The sequence below is a fragment of the Serinus canaria genome, chromosome 10, assembly GCF_022539315.1.
Source record: "Serinus canaria isolate serCan28SL12 chromosome 10, serCan2020, whole genome shotgun sequence".
NCBI lineage: Eukaryota > Metazoa > Chordata > Aves > Passeriformes > Fringillidae > Serinus > Serinus canaria.
The window spans coordinates 19198966-19220869 of NC_066324.1; the positions used below are offsets into that span (position 1 = coordinate 19198966).

Consider the following 21904-nt stretch of genomic DNA (forward strand, 5'->3'; position numbering starts at 1 on the left):
TTTTTGATTCCTTTGCAAAAAGTACTAAAATGTTATATATAAGAAATACCAATGCTTTCATTTGCTGTCAAAGCATTTTTTATACTAAGCCATCAAGGAGGTGCCCAGTAAATCCAAATTTCTTTGGTTCCACCTTTTCTGGGTGAGAGCTGTGGCAGCAGCAGTGGGTGTTCTCTCTGCCCTGGGCACACAGAGGCACAGTGGGCACAGCCAGGGCTGCTCTGCAGCTGTGCTGGCCCAGGGGTGGCCAGGCTGGGCTCGCTCGGGTCACCAAGGGCAGGCTGCCTTTCCTGGCTCCTGGCACTTCAGTGGGGATGGGTGTTAAGAGTGACAGTGCTGGTGCACAGCTTGAATGGCTTCCATGCAGAATAAATGTTTTCTAAGCTTACCCCCAGCTGTGCCCAGCTGGTTCTGAAGGGTGAACCTCTGGGGTGGGAGGAGTTGCTTACCCCACCCTTACGCTCACCTTCCTGCAGCGTCTGCTCGAGCTGAGAGCCAAGGTGCTGATCATCTGGGTACGTTGTGCTGGACACCAGCACCCAATCCTGCACTAAATATCTGCCAAGTAGACTTCAGTCCCTGCTGGCTTGTGCTGATTCACAGCAGCAGTGTGGCAATGAAAACATTTGTGTTAGCTTCCAGCCCTTGGCAGTAGCACAGTCCGATTGAAATGCTGCAGTCAGGAATTAAAAAGGCAGGAAGGAAAATACCTTTTAAAATTCCCTCAGCAGCCCGATGTTAAATCATGTTTAGGGTTGTGAGGCAGTGTTTGTGCAGATATGCCTCATTTCAGTGAAAATACCTTTGTGCACACCTGGCCAAAGGAAGGAAGACTTTCACCCTCAGTTTCTGTGAGGTTAAGTGCTCAGCTGTCCTGTGTTAGTTGCTTGTTGACCTGGCACTTTTTAAGTGCTACCCAAGCAGAGCAGAGGCTGAGCTGTGCTCTCAGCAGGTGGTGTAGGAGAGGTGGTGCCCCAGGAAGGCTCTGCCTGTCCTGGTGTGTTTGCCAGGGCTGCCTGCTGTGGAACCTGCGTGGGCCCCAGGTCACTGGTACCACTGAACTGACGGGCTCACAGGTCAGTTGTACTCCAGCTTTTTGTGCAGCTCCTGGGTGGGGACTGAGGGAGGTGCTGGCAGAGGAGCTGGGGTGCTTTTCCTGGCAGAATTCAGCTCAGGAGCTGAGCTGTGGCTGCAGGAGTGCCTTGGCTGCTCAGCAGCACATGTGCTTAACACCTTGTCCCTGTGTCAGATCACATTGTGCTGGCCAGTCTGGGGTTATTAAGAGACTTGAGCACCTGTTGTTGTGCATCTCTTCCTCCACACAATAAATAAACCTTGAGGTTTATTTATAGGTTATTATGGAGAGAGCCTTACTCCCCTGCTGCATTTGTCAAGTGCTTTGGAAGTGTTTTTAGTTTTACAGACTGGCAGCATTGGTGGATCTTGCTGTCTCTGTGGAGTATCATCATTTTTGGAGAGGAAAGAGGATGCTGCACTTTGTCTTCTGGCTCATGCCTGCCTTTCTCAGCCAGCCTTGGCCTGTGCCTCTGCATCCCCCATTTCTGAGGTGTTGGCTGCTTCACTTTCCTGCTCCTTGGTGCTGTGGGGCTGGGCTCTGGGAGCACCATCTGCCCCACAGCAGCAGTGTCCCCCTGGGCAGGGCAGGGGAAGTGCTGTTATCCAGGCTTGCAGTGCCAGGAAAAGGGAGCACAGTCATCCCAGCCAGCTGGGGCACTTGGGCTTCTGGGGGTTGGCAGAGCCACACACAGGAGCACTGCTGAACAATTCTGTGCTGTTCTGCAGTCAGGTACTGCTGGTGTGTTTGGCATCAGTTCAGAGCTGCTTGGGATTTAAGGTTTGTATTTGTAGTGAGGAGGAGATGCATCTATGCATCAGAGTCAGCCCCTGACATGTAGGCCTGCTGAGCACTAATTATGCTGCTCTTCAGTGGAGAAAGCAGCATTTTGGTGGCCCTTGTAGGGCTCCAGCTGCACACTCCTCATGTCTGTCAAAATCTGACCTGTTGTTGTTGGCAGGAAACATCCCTACCAATTGAACTTTTATGTCAGTTCAATATCAATTGCCAGTTGACTGATGGATTTTTTTTTTTTATTGTATCTTCTGAAAGCCAAATTAAAAATTAGGAAAGGTGCCATTGGATTTTTAATAGGAATTCACCATTGGTTCATTCTGTGTTTTTTCTTTGTTCCTCTTTTTTAGCTGTTGAGGCTACTTGTTTCTGTTTTGCTTCATAGAGAGATGGATCACAGAGATATTTTTCTCCCTTATCCCGTGTCTTTCTGGGATCTTACAATAAAGCAACTGCCTTCAACTGCAGTGAAGAGCATCTGCTCTTCAGGCTGATGGAATGTCAGTACCTTTGGGCATCAGGACAGGACAGGGCCTCTTCTCTTAGAAAATCAGTAAGCATTGGCATATCAAAGATGGCCAGAAAAGAGAATTTTCCCCTATTCTGACTGAGGGAGCCCCATGGTGGATCTTACATAGGCTTGGGTCAGGAGGCTGGGGAGGGTTGGTTATCTAAATCACACAAATCTGAAAGCAGAATTTTAGGAAGATGGAAAGACTGATGAGTATTTGAACTTGGAACTTGTATTTGGAGGTTTTGCTAAGTCAATATACTGGTTGGGAAGCAATGTCTGCTTTTTAAATATAGAAGTTTAGCCATTTCTAGAACCTGATTATTATTTAGAAGAAATGTATAATTCTTAAATAAGACAAAAAATTATTTCCTAAATAGGTAAAGGACTAAATATTTATCTAAGACTGCAATAACATTCATAATCTTTTTCCCCCTAATCTGTTTTACTAGACTATTTTGAGGATTGTGGTCCTTGGCATATGGGATTACATTGAAAACAAGATAGAGGTAAGCTCTCTCTCTTGGTACTATTTTCCAGACAGCCCCAGTAAGACCATGAAGAACTGCTTTAGATGGCTTTGTTATTAACCTGCTGCAATGCAATGTCTTTTAAGGCAGATAAATACACACATTCTTGTCATTATGTGCATATCAATAGCTGAGTGCTGCAGTCCCTTTTTCTGTGAGAGACTCAGAAGATTGCAGTATTTGAAAATATTTTATGAAGGGAGGGATTTTGGTCTTCTTGCTCTTTGTGTGGCTTTTGTTGTTAGAGCTGTGCTGGTCTGACAATACTGCTGCCCTGAAATGTAAAAATTGTCACCTGAGTTTTTATATCCCCATTGCCATAATTGAGTTGAAATTAGTTGAGTTAGTTGAAAAATTGCATGTAGTTTAGTTTCCTGGTTTGACAAAACCCCCATTTTTACTGTGAAATTGTTTTGATAAACACTGTAATTAGTACCTCAAAATAAAAATTACCTAGAATATATATAGAAAGAAAAGGAAATTTGTGTGTAATAAATAATACATAATCCAAATCTGAGCAGAAATCTGAAGATCAGGAAAAATTAAAAGTTCTTTCTTGATACTACCTCATAAGCCACTGCTGTGCAGGAAGAACCAGAAGACAATCTGGGTGTTCTTAGAGCATAATCAGTGTAGAGACTTGCATATTTTTGTAATGAAGTTGTAAACATTTTGACTTGTTTTGCTTAAAAAAAAAAAAAAAAGAAACTGAAATAGTTGATTCACAGTTTCTTATTATTAAGGCTAAATGCAGCAGTTTCTGATAATTCATTTTGGTAATTTGGAATAGTGATATTTTTTACTGCCCATGGAGTGGCTGCAGTAAGAAGTATTTCTTTTCAATACACTGTATTGTTATACACAGTTTTTATACACTGTCTTTTCAATAACTGTATTGTTATACACAGTTCTGAATATGTAGATCCTGCAGAAATCTGTGCCCTGCCTCTTTATGCAAGCAGTTAATCCATGGGTCTTGGCAGCAGGGAAGGGCAAACAGTTACTCCATGGACATTTCAGCAGGAGTGAGAGCCTGGTGCTGTTCTACTCTGCTGGGCCAGTGTGGGACAGACACGGCACTGCTGCCACTTGGCTCTGGAGCACATGTACTGGCTCATTTCTGTCTCATGCTTTACACAATTGCTTTTTCTGATCTAATTCCAGTGCAGCCAGTGTCACATGAATCATTCAGAGCAGTCCCAGTTGTCACACTCCTCACAAGCCTTGCTGCCCCATGGAAGTGAGAGGCAGCCTTTTGTCTGGGTGCACAGCCATCCCCACACGTGTTGTGTTGTGTTGTGTTGTGTTGTGTTGTGTTGTGTTGTGTTGTGTTGTGTTGTGTTGCCAGGACATGGCCAAGAGCCATCAAGTCTCCTGGCTCCATCTTTTTCTACTTGTCTTCTTGATCTCTTCATTTAGACAGCAAGATCTATGGGGAGGGATTGCTTTTTTTTTTTATTTTTCTTTTTAGATGACATTATGCCAAGTAACAGGTAATAAAAACCAGTGATGATAAAACGCTTGGCTGTAATAACATTTAGACTATCACTTCTCCTTGGGGATTTTGGTCAGTATTTCCAAATACCTTTCTCTCCCCCCTCCCTTCCACCACAGTTTATCTTTCCTCACCTCATAAAAAGCACTGAGGAATTCTGTTGTGCTACCCAAAAAGGATGCAGCCTTTCTGTGGCTTGGCCACCTCTCATATCCCTTTCAAATAGGTACATAATTGCATTTCTTTTGGACAAAGAGGGACTCCTTCCAGATTTCAAAGAGGAATGGCAGGGATGATATGATTTAAGGAAAGGTTTGAAAAAGCTGATTTCTCTCCAGGTGTTTGATGGTGCTATCATAATCTTGTCCTTGGCACCAATGGTGGCCTCAACAGTGGCCAACGGCCCCAGCAGCCCGTGGGATGCCATCAGCCTTATCATCACTCTGAGGATATGGAGAGTGAAGAGGATCATTGATGGTGAGTGAGGACTCAGCTTGTGATTGCAACATCACCTGGCAGGCTGGGGAAAAGAGGTTTTAAAAATACAGAAAATTGCTTGCTAGCACTGTTCCTGTCATTGTCCTTACTCTTGCATTTTGCTGGCACTGAACAGAAGAGAGTTATGACTCCCATGGAGGAGAGTAGGTCTGGAGATCATGGCTGTATCTCCTGCTCTCTAGGAGCCTTTATAATTCATTGGTTTGTTTTCCTGTTAGGCACCTTCCTATCCCCTGTCCTGTAGAGTAAATGTGCTTACCTGCTGCTTTATGTCTCTTGCCACCAGTTGTCATTCCTGATTCTGCAAAAGAATTTATTCTCTGCTTTGCTAATATTTGCTGCACCCTCCTCATAACCATACAGCCAGCTCTGTCTTGGGACTTTCTTTTCTAAGTTTTTGTCAGTACCTAAGTTTTCTGTAGGATTCCAGGAGGATTTTCTTGCCCTGGGGTTTCCCAGCAGGAGGTGCTCTCTGCATGCTGCACATCCTGGAAATGAAGTGCACATTGGGGGTGTTTTGCACAGATCTCTGTGGGGATCTGCCAGGGGAGATGAGAAGGGCCCAGCAAGTCAAGGTTGCAGAGAGCAGAGTCTGTGGCTGGGCCTGGAAGCAAGGACTTTAGTGTAGGTGACTGTGTGCTCAGCAGCTTCAGGCAGCTTAGGGAAAAGAAATAAACGAATGGCCATTTTGCTCATGTGTGAAAATCAGAGTTAAGTTGTTATTTTGGGTTTAAATGCCCAGGAAACTTTGTGTTCAGAGTTCAGGAGAGGTCATAGCCCTCTGATTGAAGCATAAAACAAAACTGCAGGATTTTGTGTAACTTCAGAAAACATTAATTGCAGTATGTATTGTCCAGCTTTTCTGATCAGTGTGAGTTTGCCATAGTTAAGTCAGGAGCAAAATTTCTAGAGCCATTCAGAAAATACATTGAAAACTGGGCTGTAGCTTGAGAAGCCATAGAAGATAAATGCCCTTTTTTTTTCTTCAAAATATCTTTCTTAGTCTGCTGTGTCCATTAAGAACTGATTTCTTACCACAAAGTCTAGGAATTAAATGGTTAGGGCTGTGGAATAGTTCTTTTCCTGAGGGAGCTGTGCTGTTCAGGTTTAGAGGGAATGGGACTGACTCTAAAGATAAAATCCTCCTACCCAGTAGTCCAGGAAATCTGTGGTCAACCCTGGGGAAGAGCTGTACTAGCATGGAATCTGGGAAGAGCAGGCAGCATGCATTTCAGTTCAGCCAGGCAGATGGAGGTCTGACCAAACAATATGTAGACCCTGCATTTCCTATGTTAGAAATCCTTCCCTGAAAAATGTGCTCTGGTGCTGCTTCTATTGGAAGTACTCTATTTCTCTAGATGCAAGGGATGATGTTCTTTGGCCTGTAAAGGTTTTCTTCCTGATAAAAAACCAAATCACAGCTGGATTGCTTTAAGTGTTATTTGTGTTTTCCAGCCTATGTCCTTCCAGTGAAAGTGGAGATGGAGATGATGATTCAGCAATATGAGAAGGCAAAAGTTATTCAAGATGAGCAGCTGGAAAGACTAACCCAGATCTGCCAAGAACAAGGGGTAAAGTTCAGTTCTGTCTTTATTTATGCATATCTTGTCAAACAGTTCATGTACTTCGCTGCAGGCTGAGCTTTGAGAAGTACCACTGGGACTTGTGACAGGTCTCAGTGCTAAGGGAGCATTAGCTGCAGCCAGGATATTGCCAGTGTGGTGTTTGTCCAGCAGCTGCCTCTGCTGCTGGGCTTGTGTTTTCAGAGGTGAGGAAAACAAATGTGAGCAACAGAAAATGAATGGTTCCAGGATGTCATTTGTTAAATGAGAGCAGCTAGCTTGAATGGTGCTAACATACAAAAGGCATTGTTGGAGACTGCAGCTAGTATTCCTGGGAAAAGGATTTGCAGTTTAAAGAAGTGTATTTCCCTGCTTTAAATGCAAGGGGTGGCTTCCCTCTAGGTCAGTCAGAGACTCCTGGCAAGCTCAGAATGTTGCAGTAGAAGCTTCTAGTTCCTGGAAGCAAGTCAAGATTTAAGACTCTTTCCAGGCCCCCAAATGTTCAGTGATTCAGTCTAGAGGTAAGGGAAGGTGAAGTTTGAAATATCTCAAGTGAATATATTTTACATGAAAAAGGTGTAAAACCATTTTTGGGGCAATGAGCCAGGAGTTTTTGCCATTTGTCTTATGCAAATGAGTTCTTGACTAACTTGCTTTAAAGTAGAAAGCAGGGATGGATGTTGAGGCTCGGGATAAGTGAGTGTTGAGGTGACCACCAGACCACAACCAGATGATCCCCAGGTGATTTACTTCTTGTTTCAGTCAAAGGGGACCTATGAGATACAGTCCAAATAAATCCTGGAGATTTCTAGCTTCAACTACCATTCCTGGCTTGTGGCAGGTACTTTTGAAATATCAAACCATCAATATTTAGGTCTCCAAATGGAATTTTAGCTTTAGGTCCAGATCTCCTGGATGTCAGCCTGGGTGTCTGCAATGAACTGCTGTGGTGGGAAGTTGCTTTGTCTTTGTGATGCATTAGGGAGAGCTATAGACACTGTGTCATTTCATAATGCTGTTTTTGAATCACTCAGCCAAAGTTCTAAGCCTAAGGTTGGCTTCTGCCAAAAATTAGTAGGTGCCAGCTATGTTGTCTTGGGTGGCAAAACTGCAGTGCTCTTCATAACACCTCTGCACAGTTACTTAGTGATTTGGGTCCTGTCAAGGTTGTGAAATTGCCAGATGTACACCCCATTTTACAAGGGACAGAAATCAGTGATTTCTTGAGTCCCAGTGCAGTACTTTGTCTGTCAGACCATATTAAATGTCTTGACAATCATAAATTGTAAAAGATGTGTTTTTAGGAACTTTGCTATACAGCCAGATAACACTCTGAATCTCTAAACAATTTTTGGTGTTATAGTTTCATAGTCTGATCCCAGGTGGGGTTCAGGAGCAGCTCTTGCTGCTCTTCATTCTGAGCCAGGTGCTCCTGAGTGTCTGGCCAGAGTCACCCTAAATCTGAGCTCTGATGGTCCCAACCTGCACAGCAAACAAAGAAATGCTGCACTGGGAGAGGAGTCAGTCTGAGAAAACAGAGCAGGTTCTCTTGCAGCTTTCAAGTGTCATCTGCTATGGAAAAATACAGTCTGTAGAAAGATGACAGTGTGCTAAATCCCTCTCACTGGCCTGACTCACTGCCAAACAACTGTCTCAGCTGTATAATACCAGGTAAATGTACTAATTTGCTGCAGTGAGTAACACAAGACTTGACAGGAGTACTGCATGCTTTGTTTGTAAATTATTAGCTTCATAATTCAGTCAAGAAAAAGTTGTCAGCTTTATAATATTCCCATTAATGTTGTGTACAGCGTCTGATGGGCAAAATGGCTCCTAATGGTATTTAATGTCTCAATTTCTGCCAGGTTTTTGCTTTTTTGTTTGATCATCTTTCCTGAGCTTTCTGAAGGGTTGCTGGTTCCTGGTGTGTCTGTGTGCTTGTCTGTTTTGGGGGGAGTTTGCCTGCAGCAGTCTGGCTGAGCCCAGAGCAGAGCAGCAGCCAGGAGGGTTCCAGGCTGCCCTGCCCGTGTGGTGCCAGCTGTGCCAGGGCAGGGCTGCTGGGGCACACAGGTCACCCTGGTTCCCTGCAGCCCAGCAGGGGGGCAGGCACTGCCTCACCCTGTGCTGCACCTCTGTGACCACACTGGGATTAATAATTGCATTTATTCAGTAGCTACAGGTGGGGCTGAGAGCATTCCTGCTGGAAAGGTTTCCCAGCACTTCCTTTGCTGAGCTCCTGTGTTTGTTTTCTTACTGCTTTGCTGCTGCTCAGGCAATTGGGGTTAGAATTCTCGGGGTCTGGCATATTCTGCAGATGAAATGATCTTGACAATTTCAAGCAAAGTCTTAATTATTTCATTGGAGGAATTGGGAGAAATAGTTAGCCTGTTTTGCTTGGCATTTAAAACAAAAATAGTTGGTGGCTGTTTCTCTGAGAAGTCCCATGCTGATTTGAAGCTGGTGCTTAATGCTAGGCAGACAAAACCAGGATTTCTGTTTTAAAAATTAAAAGCAGGAAAGACACAACCTCCCTTCATCTTTTTGAATTCTCTTTCTTTTGTCAGTTGTGGTTTTTTTGACCAGTGATGGTGTATCACAACTATAAAGTACATTTCCATTCCTGACATTGGAGATGTACTTTTGCAAATATGTTGCTCTTTCCACATGTTGCTCTTTGGCTAGCTGTACATCTGAAAAACAGAATATATTTATAAATTCGACTTGCACAGACCACCACTTTGTTCTCTGTAGCACCCCCCTGCAACTGTTTGAATAGTTTGCTTTTTATTTATCCTCCATTGGCCAAAAAAAGAAGTTATTAAACAGGAATGGAGCACGAGGCATTGCTAAAAATGGGTAAAGGTAAAAGGAAAAGAAGTCTCACTGCAGTCACTGTCAGGAATATGAAGAGTATATTGCTGATGGTTTTGCTTTATCAGAATAGCTTAAATTGCAAAACAAAGTTGTAAATTTTCATTAGCTACAAATTCCAGTCAGAGAAGATTGCTCTTTTTCTCTGGAATCACCTGTAAAGGAATTTCCATTTGTGATAATAGATATACTTACCTGATCTTTTCTGCTTAGCTTTCAGAAGAGTCATCCAGCTGAACACAGCCCAGCCAGGAGTATGTGCTTACCCTTATCACACCAGAGCTCCTTTTCTGTCAGTGCAGAACTGGGGTTTTCAGCATTCTTAACAGAGCAACAACTAGGGGAGCTGTAATTGCTTTTTTTATCTTGGAATATAATTTGTACAACAGCTGCCAGTTTAATGACAGGGCTATTTAGCTGGTAAAATTTCCTATTGGAGAAATAACGTATGCTATCCTCTCACAATAATTTTAATTTATTTCTAACTACCAGTCATTCTCTTGGTGGATGGAAGGCAGCCAAGGTCATCCCGTGTTTTATTCCACCTATAAATCATTAGTTTGCAACTGTCTCCTGATTTTTATTGTTACCAACAATGGCTAAACTAATGGAAATAAACATTGGATTGTATCCCAGTGGCAGATGAGTTTTAGGGCAGGGCATTCTGTACAGACTGCACTAATAGAATCGAGCAAAGTTATTGCTCCTGCATTAGACACAAGTAAGCTTCTGGCTAAAATGTTCATTGATCTCTCAGAAACTATGTCAGTCCTACTCTGTTGTTAGGCCATTAAAGGGGAGTACTCCATGATTCACTGCTGAGTCTCTTTCTGAGTCTTACATGTGTATTATAAAATATCAGCTAGGATGGGTGGCCCACTTAATAAAACCAGGCATGTGAAAGGAGATGTTATCTAGAGCTCCAGGTAGGTCTGTCAGTTTACCTGCTTAGAAATAATCACCTAATGCATCATTTGAGTGAGGAAGTGCTCAGGAGTGCCCCATAATTATTTCTGGTTTGTTTCCTGACAAAATTTTGCCAGGTTTGTGCTGTAAGAGGACATGTAACAGATTTTGAAAATGGTAAGTTTCAATTTCCCACTGGTGAACTTTCTCTTCATGCCAGACAATCTAGTTACTCATTCTTCTATAAAGCTTTTTCTTGGCACTAAGTGTATTTTCACATCAGCCACATTTGTTGCTGTCTTCAGCTCCATAGTGGTGGGTGTCCCCAGACAGTTCTCAGAGGTGCACAGTGACAGTGCACAAGCATGGCATGTGCAAACTTCCTGTGAAATCCAAGAACAAACATTTTCCTTGTGAGAATGGGCAAGCACTGGGGCATCTTGCCAGGGAGGTGGTGCTGTGCACACACAGCCTGGAGATAGTCAGAATTTGAGAGGACAGACTTTCAGCAACCTGAGCTAAATGGAGCTGCTTTAAGCAAGGTGCTGGATTAAATGGCCCTCCCAGTTCCATTGCAGTTTAGATTATACTGGGGTTCTATGAGGTTTTCAAAAGTCCTTTTCCCCTTACAGAGTATGTTGGAACTTACTGGTGAACACCCACCAGAAGCTCCCAAAGTAGGTGTGGTTAAGGAACATGAATGTCCTGGGTGTCAGGAGGTGCTTTACCTTTGTCTCCTTGGTCACAAGTTATCTTCTACACAAGAGCATTTTTTTTCTCACTGGCTCTCTTTGAGATTTGCAAGGTTCTTCCACAGAGCTGATACCTCTTAGTTAATTTAAGCAAATCAGAGCATATGTTGAAGTTTATATGCCTTTTCTTGGTTCACTGATGATGATGTGTACAGTGTGCTTCTGCCCATAGGCTGAGGAGAGGATGGTGTACCTGAAGTACAGACCGTGGTTTCCTCAGTACAGCTGTGCTGCTCCAGCTCCTACTGCAAATAGAAATTTGACACGTTACCTTGGCCCAGAATTTTACCTTAAAAAGACTGTTATATATCCCTCCTAATGGTTTATTTTAGCTGCTCTGGACTGCCTGAATGCAGTCAGAGCAATCTCATTAGCTCCTGTACACATTAGAGCTGCCTGAGGTCAGTGTGCAGTATAATCTTCAGTAGATAGAAGCACCTACAACCCAGTTTGCTCATGCAGCCTCTTGCTGCATTTCACCTGTAAGGAACTCGCCCTGACACAAGTTCTGGCTTAGGGGTTGCTTTCAGTGGCTGACACTGTGTTCCAGCACCTGCAGGATCCTGGGATAATGCTTAGGAAACAATTCCTACCCAGCCAATGCTCTCTGTAGATCCTTTATGAACAAAAACTGTTCCTCTGTTTCTCATCTGTGACAGGAGGCCATCAGTGCCCAGGTTCAGTGCCTGTGACAGGGTGACGCTGGCACCCAGATTTGGTATCTGTGACAGGGTGACACCAGTGCCCAGGCTCAGTGCCTGTGACAGGGTGACAGCAGTGCCCCAGTCTGGTGCCTGTGACAGGGTGACACTGGAGCCCAGTTCAGTGTCTGTGACGGTGTAACCCGTGCCCGGTGTGTCTTCGGTGCCCGGTGTATCCCTGTGCCCGGTGTATCCCTGTGCCCGGTGTGTTTGGTGCCCAGTGTATCCCCATGCCTGGTGTGTCCCATACCTGGTGTATCCCTATACCTGGTGTGTCCTGTACCCCGTGTATCCCTATAGCCTGTGTATCTCTATACCCAGTGTGTCCTGTACCCGGTGTATCCCCATACCCAGTGTATCCCTGTGCCCGGTGTGTCCCCATACCCAGTGTGTCCCCGTGCCCGGTGTGTCCCCATACCCGGTGTGTCCCCGTGCCCGGTGTGTCCCTGTACCCGGTGTATCCCCATACCCGGTTGGTGTCCCCGTGCCCGGTGTGTCCCCGTGCCCGGTGTGTCCCTGTTGGTGGCGCGGCTGCAGTTCCCGCTGCGCTCGGCAGGTGGCAGCAGAGCCGCGCGGCGGGCCCGTGTCCGGGGCCGGAGCCGAACGCGGCACTCGCGGGCTGGGTCCGGAGCCGCTGCCCGGCCCTGCGGGGCTGGCAGTGACGCGGCAGTGACCCGGCAGTGACCTGGCCATAACCTGAGCTGTTTGGAAATGCTCACTCCGTCCCAGGAGCTGTGAGTGGGCAGGAGGAGTCTGGGCTCTCCCCGTTTCTCCTCCACACCTGTATAACGCAGTGATGCGTTCAGGCTTCTGACCCTTACAATGCTCAACAAACCTTCGGAAATGCTGAAGCTCCTTAAGTTGGATCTGATGCAGACTCAATAGTTATTGAGCTGACTTTTAGCTAGTTCTGTCTCTTTGGGTTAAAAAATACTTGCTAGATTTTTTGTCTTGTATGAAAAAAGGAAATCTTACCATACCTCTAGGACAGAAATCAAGCATTTCAATGACAGTTATTTCTTTTTCTGACACATGTGAATGTTTTTGAAGGGTGAAATGTAGAAAAACAGAAATTATGTTTGAGCTAGGCAACATGAAAAAAAAAATCTCCAAATTTCTTTTTTGCCTAATTTGTTTGAGTGCATTTCTTCCATTAAAACCAAAGGTGTGTCCGAAAGGGTATCTTTCTTTAAAGGTGGAATGTAAGGTATTCTTTGTGATTCCTTGTTTTTTTTCAAGTCAAGGCTAAAACTTAAAATTCCCTATGTTCATACTGTACAAGCACCTTGAGCTTCAGGATGCTCCAGGCTGGCTGGGAACAGAGTTGGCAGTGCCAGTTCTTCCTAGCTATGCAATAACAAGAATCTGCCATGGAGGCTTCATTGCAGGAAATCAGGGAGCAGGGCAATATTTTGACATTTGCTGATTCCACCTGACTCCTGACTGCCTCTGCCAGGAGACCTTTGGTTAAATGCAGTGAGCACTTGCAGCCAGCTCTTTGCAACTGGATTGCAGGTGGAGGAAAAGCTGTGTGCTTTGTTAGAGCCCTGGATTAGCTGCTTTAATGGCATCTGGAAAGCTTGAGCTGCCCTTTGGCTTTCTAGATTTGAGTCTTGCAATAGGCCTTCCAGTTAGTGTAGTTCCTTCCCAGCTGCTCTGGAAAGCAGATAGTCTCCAGGTGTGGCCAACTGGAATCCCTTTTCCTTTCTGAATCTGTGGAAATCCTGTCTGGCTTCCCCTCCCCAGTGTTCGCACCACGTGTGACTGCAGTGGAACGAGTGGGGTGTGGTGATGGGTTCCAAAATCTGCCAGTGAAACAGATCTGAGTCGCATCTGAGGGTGAGGCACAGCCAGGTGCACTCAGCCAGGGCTGTTCCACACCACTTTTCCAGCACGGAGGTGCCAGTTCCCTGTGTGCTGTGGGTGTGCAGTGGCACTGCCGTGTCCTCCTGTGGCTCTGCAGGCCCTGAGCCAGGGGGGCTCAGCAATGCCACATTGGAGTGCTTGCCTGTTACTCACCTCATTTGTGCTTCCCTCTCCAGCTCTAGAATTAGACATGACTTGGTCACTGTTTTAAAGAGTTACTCTTTCAAAGAGAAGCTCTTCCTTGCAGCCCCACAGCTGTGCTCTGTGGCACAGGGAGTTTTTTCCTGCTTGTATAAGGGTTTAAAGGGTCTCTGCAGCCTATCAAAAAAAATTTTCTTCTTGCATCATAGAAGATACTGGCCATCAAAACCGAAATCTGCTGTATTCCTCAGTCAGATTGTACCTGGTAGCTTCTTTTTTTCAGGTGTCTGCTTTATAACAGCAGTCATGAGCAAATCCCCTTGTGGCTGCAGAAGTTCTTTTACATGTTTGAGATGAATGGCCAGAAAAGTGGTAACCTTTCCCAGGGTTTTCTGCACAGTGCTGAGTACAGAAGATTTCAAGTCAGAAGAGGACTGAAGTATCCTACCCTTGTGTGATTAGTGAGGGAGGACTGTTCTGGGTGCTGCTCAGCGACCCTCCCCTCCACTGGAAGCCTCATTACAAAGTCTGGTTAGGGATATTTGTCATGAACCTAACTCCAAAATGCCTAAAGTGGTCTCTTGCTATAAAGGTTACGTGAGGTTGTGCAGTAAGACTTGTTAAAATTGTCCAGAATTACCTTCAGGACACAACTGTGCAGAACAGAGGAGCAGCAGGAGGCAGTCATTGTGTTTAGCTATGTGAGCAATGGTCCAGCTCACCTAGGCTCTGGGAGGGCAGCACCAGCTTGGACTGATGTCCTGGCTCAAGCACCCTTTGTTGTCCCAGACCTGCAGTGTTCAGTGATGAGTTGCAGGTCCCCAGCTGTCACATTTCAGCTTCTGGCTGTGCTCTCATGGCATTGCTTTGTGCTGTTGTTTCTTCCTCTAGTTTGAAATCAGGCAGCTGAGGGCCCACCTTGCTCAGCAGGACTTGGACCTGGCTGCAGAGAGAGAGGCTGCCCTGCAGGCCCCACACGTGCTGAACAAGCAGAGCAGCAAGAGGTACAAGGTGGTGGCCACCGAGGACTCGGACGACGAAGCCACCGAGAGCATCTCTGAGCTGCGAGCTGCACGAGGTGAGAGCACGGCTGATCCTGCACAGGGGGGTCCCACTGAGCCCCTTCTCTCCTGCAGGGGGTCACTGCTTCCCTGCAACCTGCACAGGGGCTGCATCTGCTCTGAGGTGGCAGGAGCTGTTGTATTTGGGAGCAGGTTCTAAACAGAGCCAAAGAAGTGAGAGGGGAAGCAAATGGCCACGATGTACCTTCCCAGTGTCCCCATGGTCACATCCATCAAACACTGGAGTGGAGGAGCAGCAGCCAAGTGAAAGCTGGCCAAAGGATAATCACTCACAGGTAGAAGCAGGAGAATTGGGAAGAACATTGAAAAGTAGTTTTAGTCTTTGGCCATTTGCATTTCTGTGGTTGGATCAGCTGTGGGGCTTGCCTTGCCTGGAGGCTGTGCTCTCACCAGTTCCCTAAAGCTGCCAGTGTTGGGCAGGGCAGCACTGGTGCCAGGCAAGGAGGGAAGGGCAGCGTGGGCATCCTGCTTGCCTGTCTGAGTGCCACGTGGCCGTGGTGATGAGCACTCTGCTGCCTCGGGGTGTCTGCTGGGCACTCTGTGCTTCAGGGATAACCACAGTTACATCTGCTCAGATCACATTTATTATCTAAATGCTGGACCTGATTTTTTTTCTGGAAAAGACAAACGTCCTTTCCTGCTATCCACCAGCCCTTGCAGTGGAGTGCAGAATGTCTCCTGCTTTTTAAATGAAATATTCCAGAGGAGACAACACTTTCTGCCTTTAGTGGTGTGTTAGTATTCCTTGGGCATCTTAGCTTAATTATTGTGGATCTGTTGGAATACAAAGTTTGCACAGTATCTTTATGTTGGTTAAACTCCTTAGAATTCAAGACACAGATACTTTAAAAACTGTTAGACGTTTTCAAATTATAATCCTTTCCTTTCTCTACAGAGTAGTGAAAGCATGTAGAAAATTGTTTTGGTTTTTTCCACTTTATAATACCTAAGCACTAGCTACAGTAAAGCCATTAATTATTCCTGATATAAAATTGTATTTAAAAGCAGACAGTTGAGCAGACTGACCCCTGAAATGCATTTCCCTCTTTTTTGTAGTATTTCAGAGGTTTCCCCAGTGGATATATTATAATTTATGCATGTGTTCCTTGCGGGTTACGTTTGGAACTGGAGAGTGTTGTGCACACTGTAAGGAGGCTTGCTGAAATTTTAGTGCTGTGGAGGTTGGTCTAAAAATTCCTCTGCTCAAGGTATTTGTTCCAACATCCAGGTTAACAGAATTACTCATTATTCATGTCTTCCTGTAAAATGCTGCCCACACTTGCAACAAAGTAGACTCCCAATCTACAGGATTGATTTCTGCACTTAGGTTACATGATTAGAGGGATTTGTGCTTTTCACTGATAAAAAAAAAAGACATTGAGCAAATAAGAAAACATGGATTGCTTCACTTATTGGGTCAGGTGCAGTTATGTTATATTTAAACATTTATACTGAATATGCCGAATACATTTCCAATACCTGGAGATCATCTAAAAATACCAGAGATAATGTTTCTTGTGCCCTGTATTACAGATTGCATAGAAAGACTTTGTAGGTGCCTTGAGTGCTTGTTTTCAGAACCTAAATTAGGGTGACAGTATTTGAACAAGTAGTTTCTGTGGAATGAGGCAGGAGCAGGACAGGAGAAATTCCCTGTGTTCTACAGCAGTCTGTGGTAGTCTGCCATGCCATGGGGCTGCCAGCACACCCAGAGTGCCTGAGACACCCCAGACCAGCAGTGGTGTTCAGGGTGCAGGCAGAGGATTTCACACAGCATTTCTGGGATCATTTTGCAGTGCTGGCTTAGGGATTGCTTCTGTGTAACTGGGGAATCTCAGCTCACAGCTGGAGAATGCAGTAAGGATCCTGGGCCAGCCCTGCCTCATTGTTCTCCCTCCCCACCTCGACTGGGGCTTTCTTCTCCAGCTCTCTGGCACCAGCTTTTATTCCCAGTGATAGGCTGGCAGTGGCTGCAGCAGCTTTCTCCATGCTCCCTTTGCCATGCTGGCAGTGTCTGCTCATTCTGCACCCTCCTGGACAGTGCAGGTGGTAGCCAGAGCTGCCTGTGCTGTGCCAGGGGGCAGCAGGGCATGGCTGAAGGTGCCTCCATGTCCTCTGGGTGGGATCTCCCATCTCCCCACCTGCTGGAGCAAGTGAAATATCAGAGATGTGGCTGTGCAGAGCACAGGCAGACAAGACAGTTCCTGCACTCTCCTGCAGCCACACTGGCTCTGCTGCCTTCAGCTCTTCCCACACCACTTGCTCTGCCTGGAACTTCAGCCACCAATGTTTTAACCTTTGGGTCAAGGGTTACCTTTTGCAAGTTACCCGGTGTGTCAGACCACGTTAGGGATTGCTTTGCAGCTGTTTTCTCTAAGCTGTGGTTTTTTTATCCTTAAAGATTCCTGAGTGAGGGCTGCAGCTGATCGTCCTGAGTGCCACTTGCCACTTGTGAGCTCTGGAACATACCTGCCACGGCCTGTGGCACTGCTAGGGAGAGGAGAAATGAGGGACCAGGTCACCTCCACTGTGGGGAGGAAGGCAGCAGTTCAAAGCCACCATTCAGCTGTTTGGCAGAACCCGCTCTGATGTGCTGTTCTTTTATGCTCTGGCAGAGGATTAGCCCTACATACAACACCTGAGGCTGGGGGATGGAATGGAATGCCTGTGTTTTTGCCAAATGAAACTTTGTCAGCCTTCAAAAAATCACTGTCTTCAGAGAGCTCTGAATTCTGCCAAACCAGCAAGCTTGAGTTGGCTAGAGAACAGAACTCCATGGGAAAATGGGATATTCCATCTCAGGCTAATCTTATTTCCCCCATCTATATTGAACAATGGGAACATTCAGTGCAGAATTCTTCACCGTGAAGGGCTGATGGAATAAGAAAGCATTGAGACTTTTTACTCATTTCCCTACCTGGAAGTTTTATGGGACAGTGCATAAGTTAAAGCTCCTCAGGGGCAGCTGTAGCTTGTCTCTGGTATTTACACAGGATTTTGTGCAACCATTTACTACAGCATTCAGTAAAGTAAGTCAGGGAACCCCAGTAGCACATGGTACGTGCAGCACCTCTGCAAATTTGTGTAAGGATACACAGTGACCTGCACCAGGAGAGCTCTGTGTGTGCTGGCTGATTTGGGAGTTTGCAATTCCATGTTTTCACCCACATTTTCCTGCAGCAGATCTCCTGCTCTTTGTGTTTTAAGTGCCTTAATTGCAGGTATGAGACTGGGAGAAGGAAGAGCTCTGGTCAGATGGACAATGGGCTTTCAAAGAGCCCCTTAACTCCCCAGCTTACATTTCATGCCTCCTCCTGCAGGCCAGTCCTGTGCTAATTCTGGGAACCATGAGCTGGTTGCTGCCTCCCACTTCTGTCTCCCCAGAGCAGTTCACCAAGAGACCTCCTGACACATGGAAAATAGATGGATATAGGGCATTTCCTAATTAATATGGTAAAGAAGCAGGAATTTTTTTCACCTTTAATTTGCTTTGAATTGAGGTTTTATTTCTCTTGCCAAGAATTTTATCTCCAGACCAGACAAATGTGAAGGCTGAAAGAGTTTTCAGCCTGCAGGTCAAAGGGTACCAGTATCAACAGCAGGAAACAAACAGACCTCAGAGAAGGGCAGGGCTGGAAGAGCTGCAAACCCTGGGCAAAGCTCTGACATTTGCTGCACTCTCAGAGCACTTCAGCTCTGTTTGTGAAGAGCTTGGGCTGAAAGCTGCTGCCTGTGAGTGCACAGCAGCATCACTAATGATGTTTAGGAGCATTGTGGTCAGCCTTTCTCTGAGAGCAGGGAAATACCCTGAGTGCTCATTTCTTCTTCCCAGAGATGGTTGCCATTTCACATCATGGCAAATATCATCCTATCTATTAATCTCTGAATTATAAAGGAAGTTCTAAATGATAAAGGAGTTCTTACCCCATACAGTATGTAACTGGTCATGGTGAGAATAACAGCTAATGTTTTCTTGTTCTGCACAAATCATTTTTAGTGTTTGGTATACAAAGTTCCAGGCTTCAGGGAATGCCAGGTTCACAGTGCCCCTCTAGCCATTAATACTTCCTTCCAAAATTTATTATTCTTTAATATCTCCCATAACATATGAATTAGAGTCCCTAGTGGAAATTCCTCATTTTCCTGCATATATCATTTCAGTTTTTGAAATTCTACAGTGCTGCCATTTTGTAAGATTAATGTACCACCCTTCTGTTCCTTCGAGCAAGAACCGGAACTTCACATCACTGAAAACCTTTTTTAACTGTTCTGAGTCAAATTTCCATCTTTATGGGGTTAGCAGTAAGTCTTTTGCTTTGGGGGACTGCTGCAATTTATGATCATGCTTTAAAGAAAAGTAAAGCTTGCCCTCCCCGTAGGTACCCACAGTTTTGTAAGTGAAGAAAGTAGGATATTGGGAGGGGAGCATGAAAACTTCTGGAGCTTCAGAGGGCTTCCCTTAGCATTATTCATAAGCTGTCTGAGAAGGCAAAGCAGGGCAGTGGAAAGGATTTTGTCAGTTGTTCCTTGCAAGGCAGTCTGTGCTGGTTGGATGCTTTTAAACTCTAAGCCAGTTCCTTTGGTAATTATCTGTTAGTGCTCTAAAAGAACCCTGTTAGTGCAAAACAATAGATAAAAATAGTTTATGGTTATTTTCAAATGCTGAAATGTATCTGCTTTGAAGTCTACTCCTGGAAGTGGAGTATCTAAGTGCACACCACTTCAGCTTGACTTCTCTCTAGGTGCCTCTTCCAGGCTTTGTGGTTCTCTGTGCACTGACCAGCCAGACAGGAATCAAAGCAATGAAACCTTAAGCAACACTTAGAGAAATGTGTGTGCAGTTAGTGGAGCCAGGCTCTTGTGTTTCAGTCACCAAATGGGTGGGGTGGAAACTGCTCACTCCCAGAAGGGGTGAGCCTACAGTCACGGCTGTGAGGGTGAAGTTGTCTCTCATCATTAATGTGAAGAGGTGTGAAGGCATTGCTGACAGGTAGAGGAACACAGAACTGGAATGCTTTCCACTGTCCAAGCATGCAGCCTCTCAGAAGGATCCCTTTCATGAGCAGATGGGGCTCCCCTGACAGCAGGGATTGCTCTGCCCTCTGCTGCCCTGCCAGACGCCTGCCTTCTCTTTTCCTAATTCTCAGATTACATTTATTTGTTGCCAGTTTATAACAGTTTGTTCTTGAAAACTTTTGCTTAATTTTTTCTTATCTTGATGATTGTTTTGGTGGCAGCCATATTCTTCCTTAGCTTTGTATTTTAGACTCAGCAAATGTTGCTGTTTCACAGAGACAAACCCAGGTTCCTCTGAGTTTGCTTCAGACTGACTGTACTGAGCCAGCTCAGATGTGGCTCTGCTGATCCATACTCAGGGAACAAGGTTGGGAAGAGCACTGGGAGTCCCCCAGGCCATGCTGTGCCCACAGCCCCCCGACACAGAGCTGTGCTGCATCCCAGCCCTGCTCCAGGCAGCTCACAGTGCTCTTGCTGCATCATCTGCTCCAGTGAGGCCCAAAGACCCCATTTGTTGTCAGGATTCTGGGTTTCTGTCCCAGCAGCATCTGCTGATAATGGAGCCTGTTACATATCCCAGGTTTCCTTCTGCACAAGGATTTTGACCACAGATTGATTTCTTACTTAGAACCAGGCTGAAGCTGTTGCTCGGTTTTCTCTGCAAGCTGACTTGACAGTTGCTCTCAAGATGGAATATCCATGTGCCCAGGCATCCATCCAGCCTCTGCAGGGACTGAATGTGTGTGTGAATTGAACAGTGGTGTGAGTACTGCAGCTTGCAGTAATGTAGCAATCTGTCTTCAGACCAGAGGCAGGGGAAGTCTCCTGGAAAGTGCCAGCTGGCTGCTCTTGGTTCCTGTTGAAACAGATGAAAGATCTGTTTCTTTAGAAACCTCCTAGTAAAGACTCTTTTCTGGAAGGAAGTTGGGGTAAGACATTACTCTGAGGACTCACTTCCTCAGTGGGAGGCTGCACAGCAGAAAAAAGAACCTTCCAATTCAGAAAATTCAGCATGGAGACACAGAAGGCAGTACAACCAATGGCAATAAAAATATGAAATAAAATACTCGAATTATGAAATATTTCAAAATAAAACCCCCTTTTTTAAGGCCTTTTCTTGTATGCAGGGGAGTTGAAGATCACTCATGAAGGCATTGATGAAACAATTAAAGATCACTGTTGAGGCATTACAGAACTGAAAGAGCTCTGCCTTGGGTGGAATGTCATTTACATATTTCACCAAATTTATTAGGTTTTTATGGGGCCAAGAGAGATTGCAATGTTGTCTCTTGGGTCAGGTGAGATTATATGGCACTGTACTCTAAGTAGTTTATTACTCCCTGAACCATTGCAGCGTGTGTTTGGAGTCCTGCAGGAAAAGAACAAGCAGATAACTTGGAAACCTTCATCAGACAAAATCCAGTGCTTGTCAGACAGATCCTGACTGAGATCCACACGTTTTTTCAATAACTGGGATTTGGGCAGCAGGCAGAGCTGGGACTGCACTGCAGTGAGCAGCCTGGCAGGGGGGCTGGGTTTATGTGAGATGGGGCAGAGTCTGAGCAGCCTTCCAGTCAGACATTCCCTCCTGGGAGTGGGAATTCTGATGGTGTTGGAGTCAGCCCCACTGTCCCTTTGTGGTCTCTGCTGCCTCCCCCCCTTGGAGCTGTCAGCCCACACTGCTTGGCAAACTGTGCTGTGGACTGCAGAGAGCAGCCTGCTCTGCTCCTTCCTTCCCCTGCTCTGCAGAGCTCTCAGCTGAATCCCTCCCCAGGCTCTCACTGCCTCCATGCTCCCCCTCTGCAGGGAGGATTGTAGATCAATCCTTGTTCACCACAGGTTTTCACATGGGGAAGAGCTGCCACACTCTTCCCTCTCAGCTCACACCTCTTGGAACTTCATCACTAAATTTCCTGTCATCCACATTTCCTTGGGGCCATTTGTTAAGGGTGGATGTGGCACAGAGGGCCTGGCTTAGTGGCAGTGTTCCTGGTAGACTCAAAGGGCTTTTCCAACAGAAGAGTTTCTGTGATTCCTGCTGGTTCATGTCACCATCCATAGACATTTCCTAAGATTGCCATTTTCGTGGGAATTAGGAGGGTA

General features: G+C 45.6%; 1 protein-coding gene across 1 annotated transcript in view; it reads left to right on the forward strand.

The window, feature by feature from the left end:
* Positions 1–21904, forward strand: part of TMEM266 (transmembrane protein 266) — an 83286-nt gene that overhangs the window by 50458 nt on the left and 10924 nt on the right. The window contains exons 7-10 of the mRNA XM_030228327.2: positions 2834–2890; positions 4745–4883; positions 6360–6475; positions 14595–14781. Coding sequence (XP_030084187.1) covers positions 2834–2890; positions 4745–4883; positions 6360–6475; positions 14595–14781 — 499 coding nt within the window. The remainder of the gene's footprint in view (positions 1–2833; positions 2891–4744; positions 4884–6359; positions 6476–14594; positions 14782–21904) is intronic.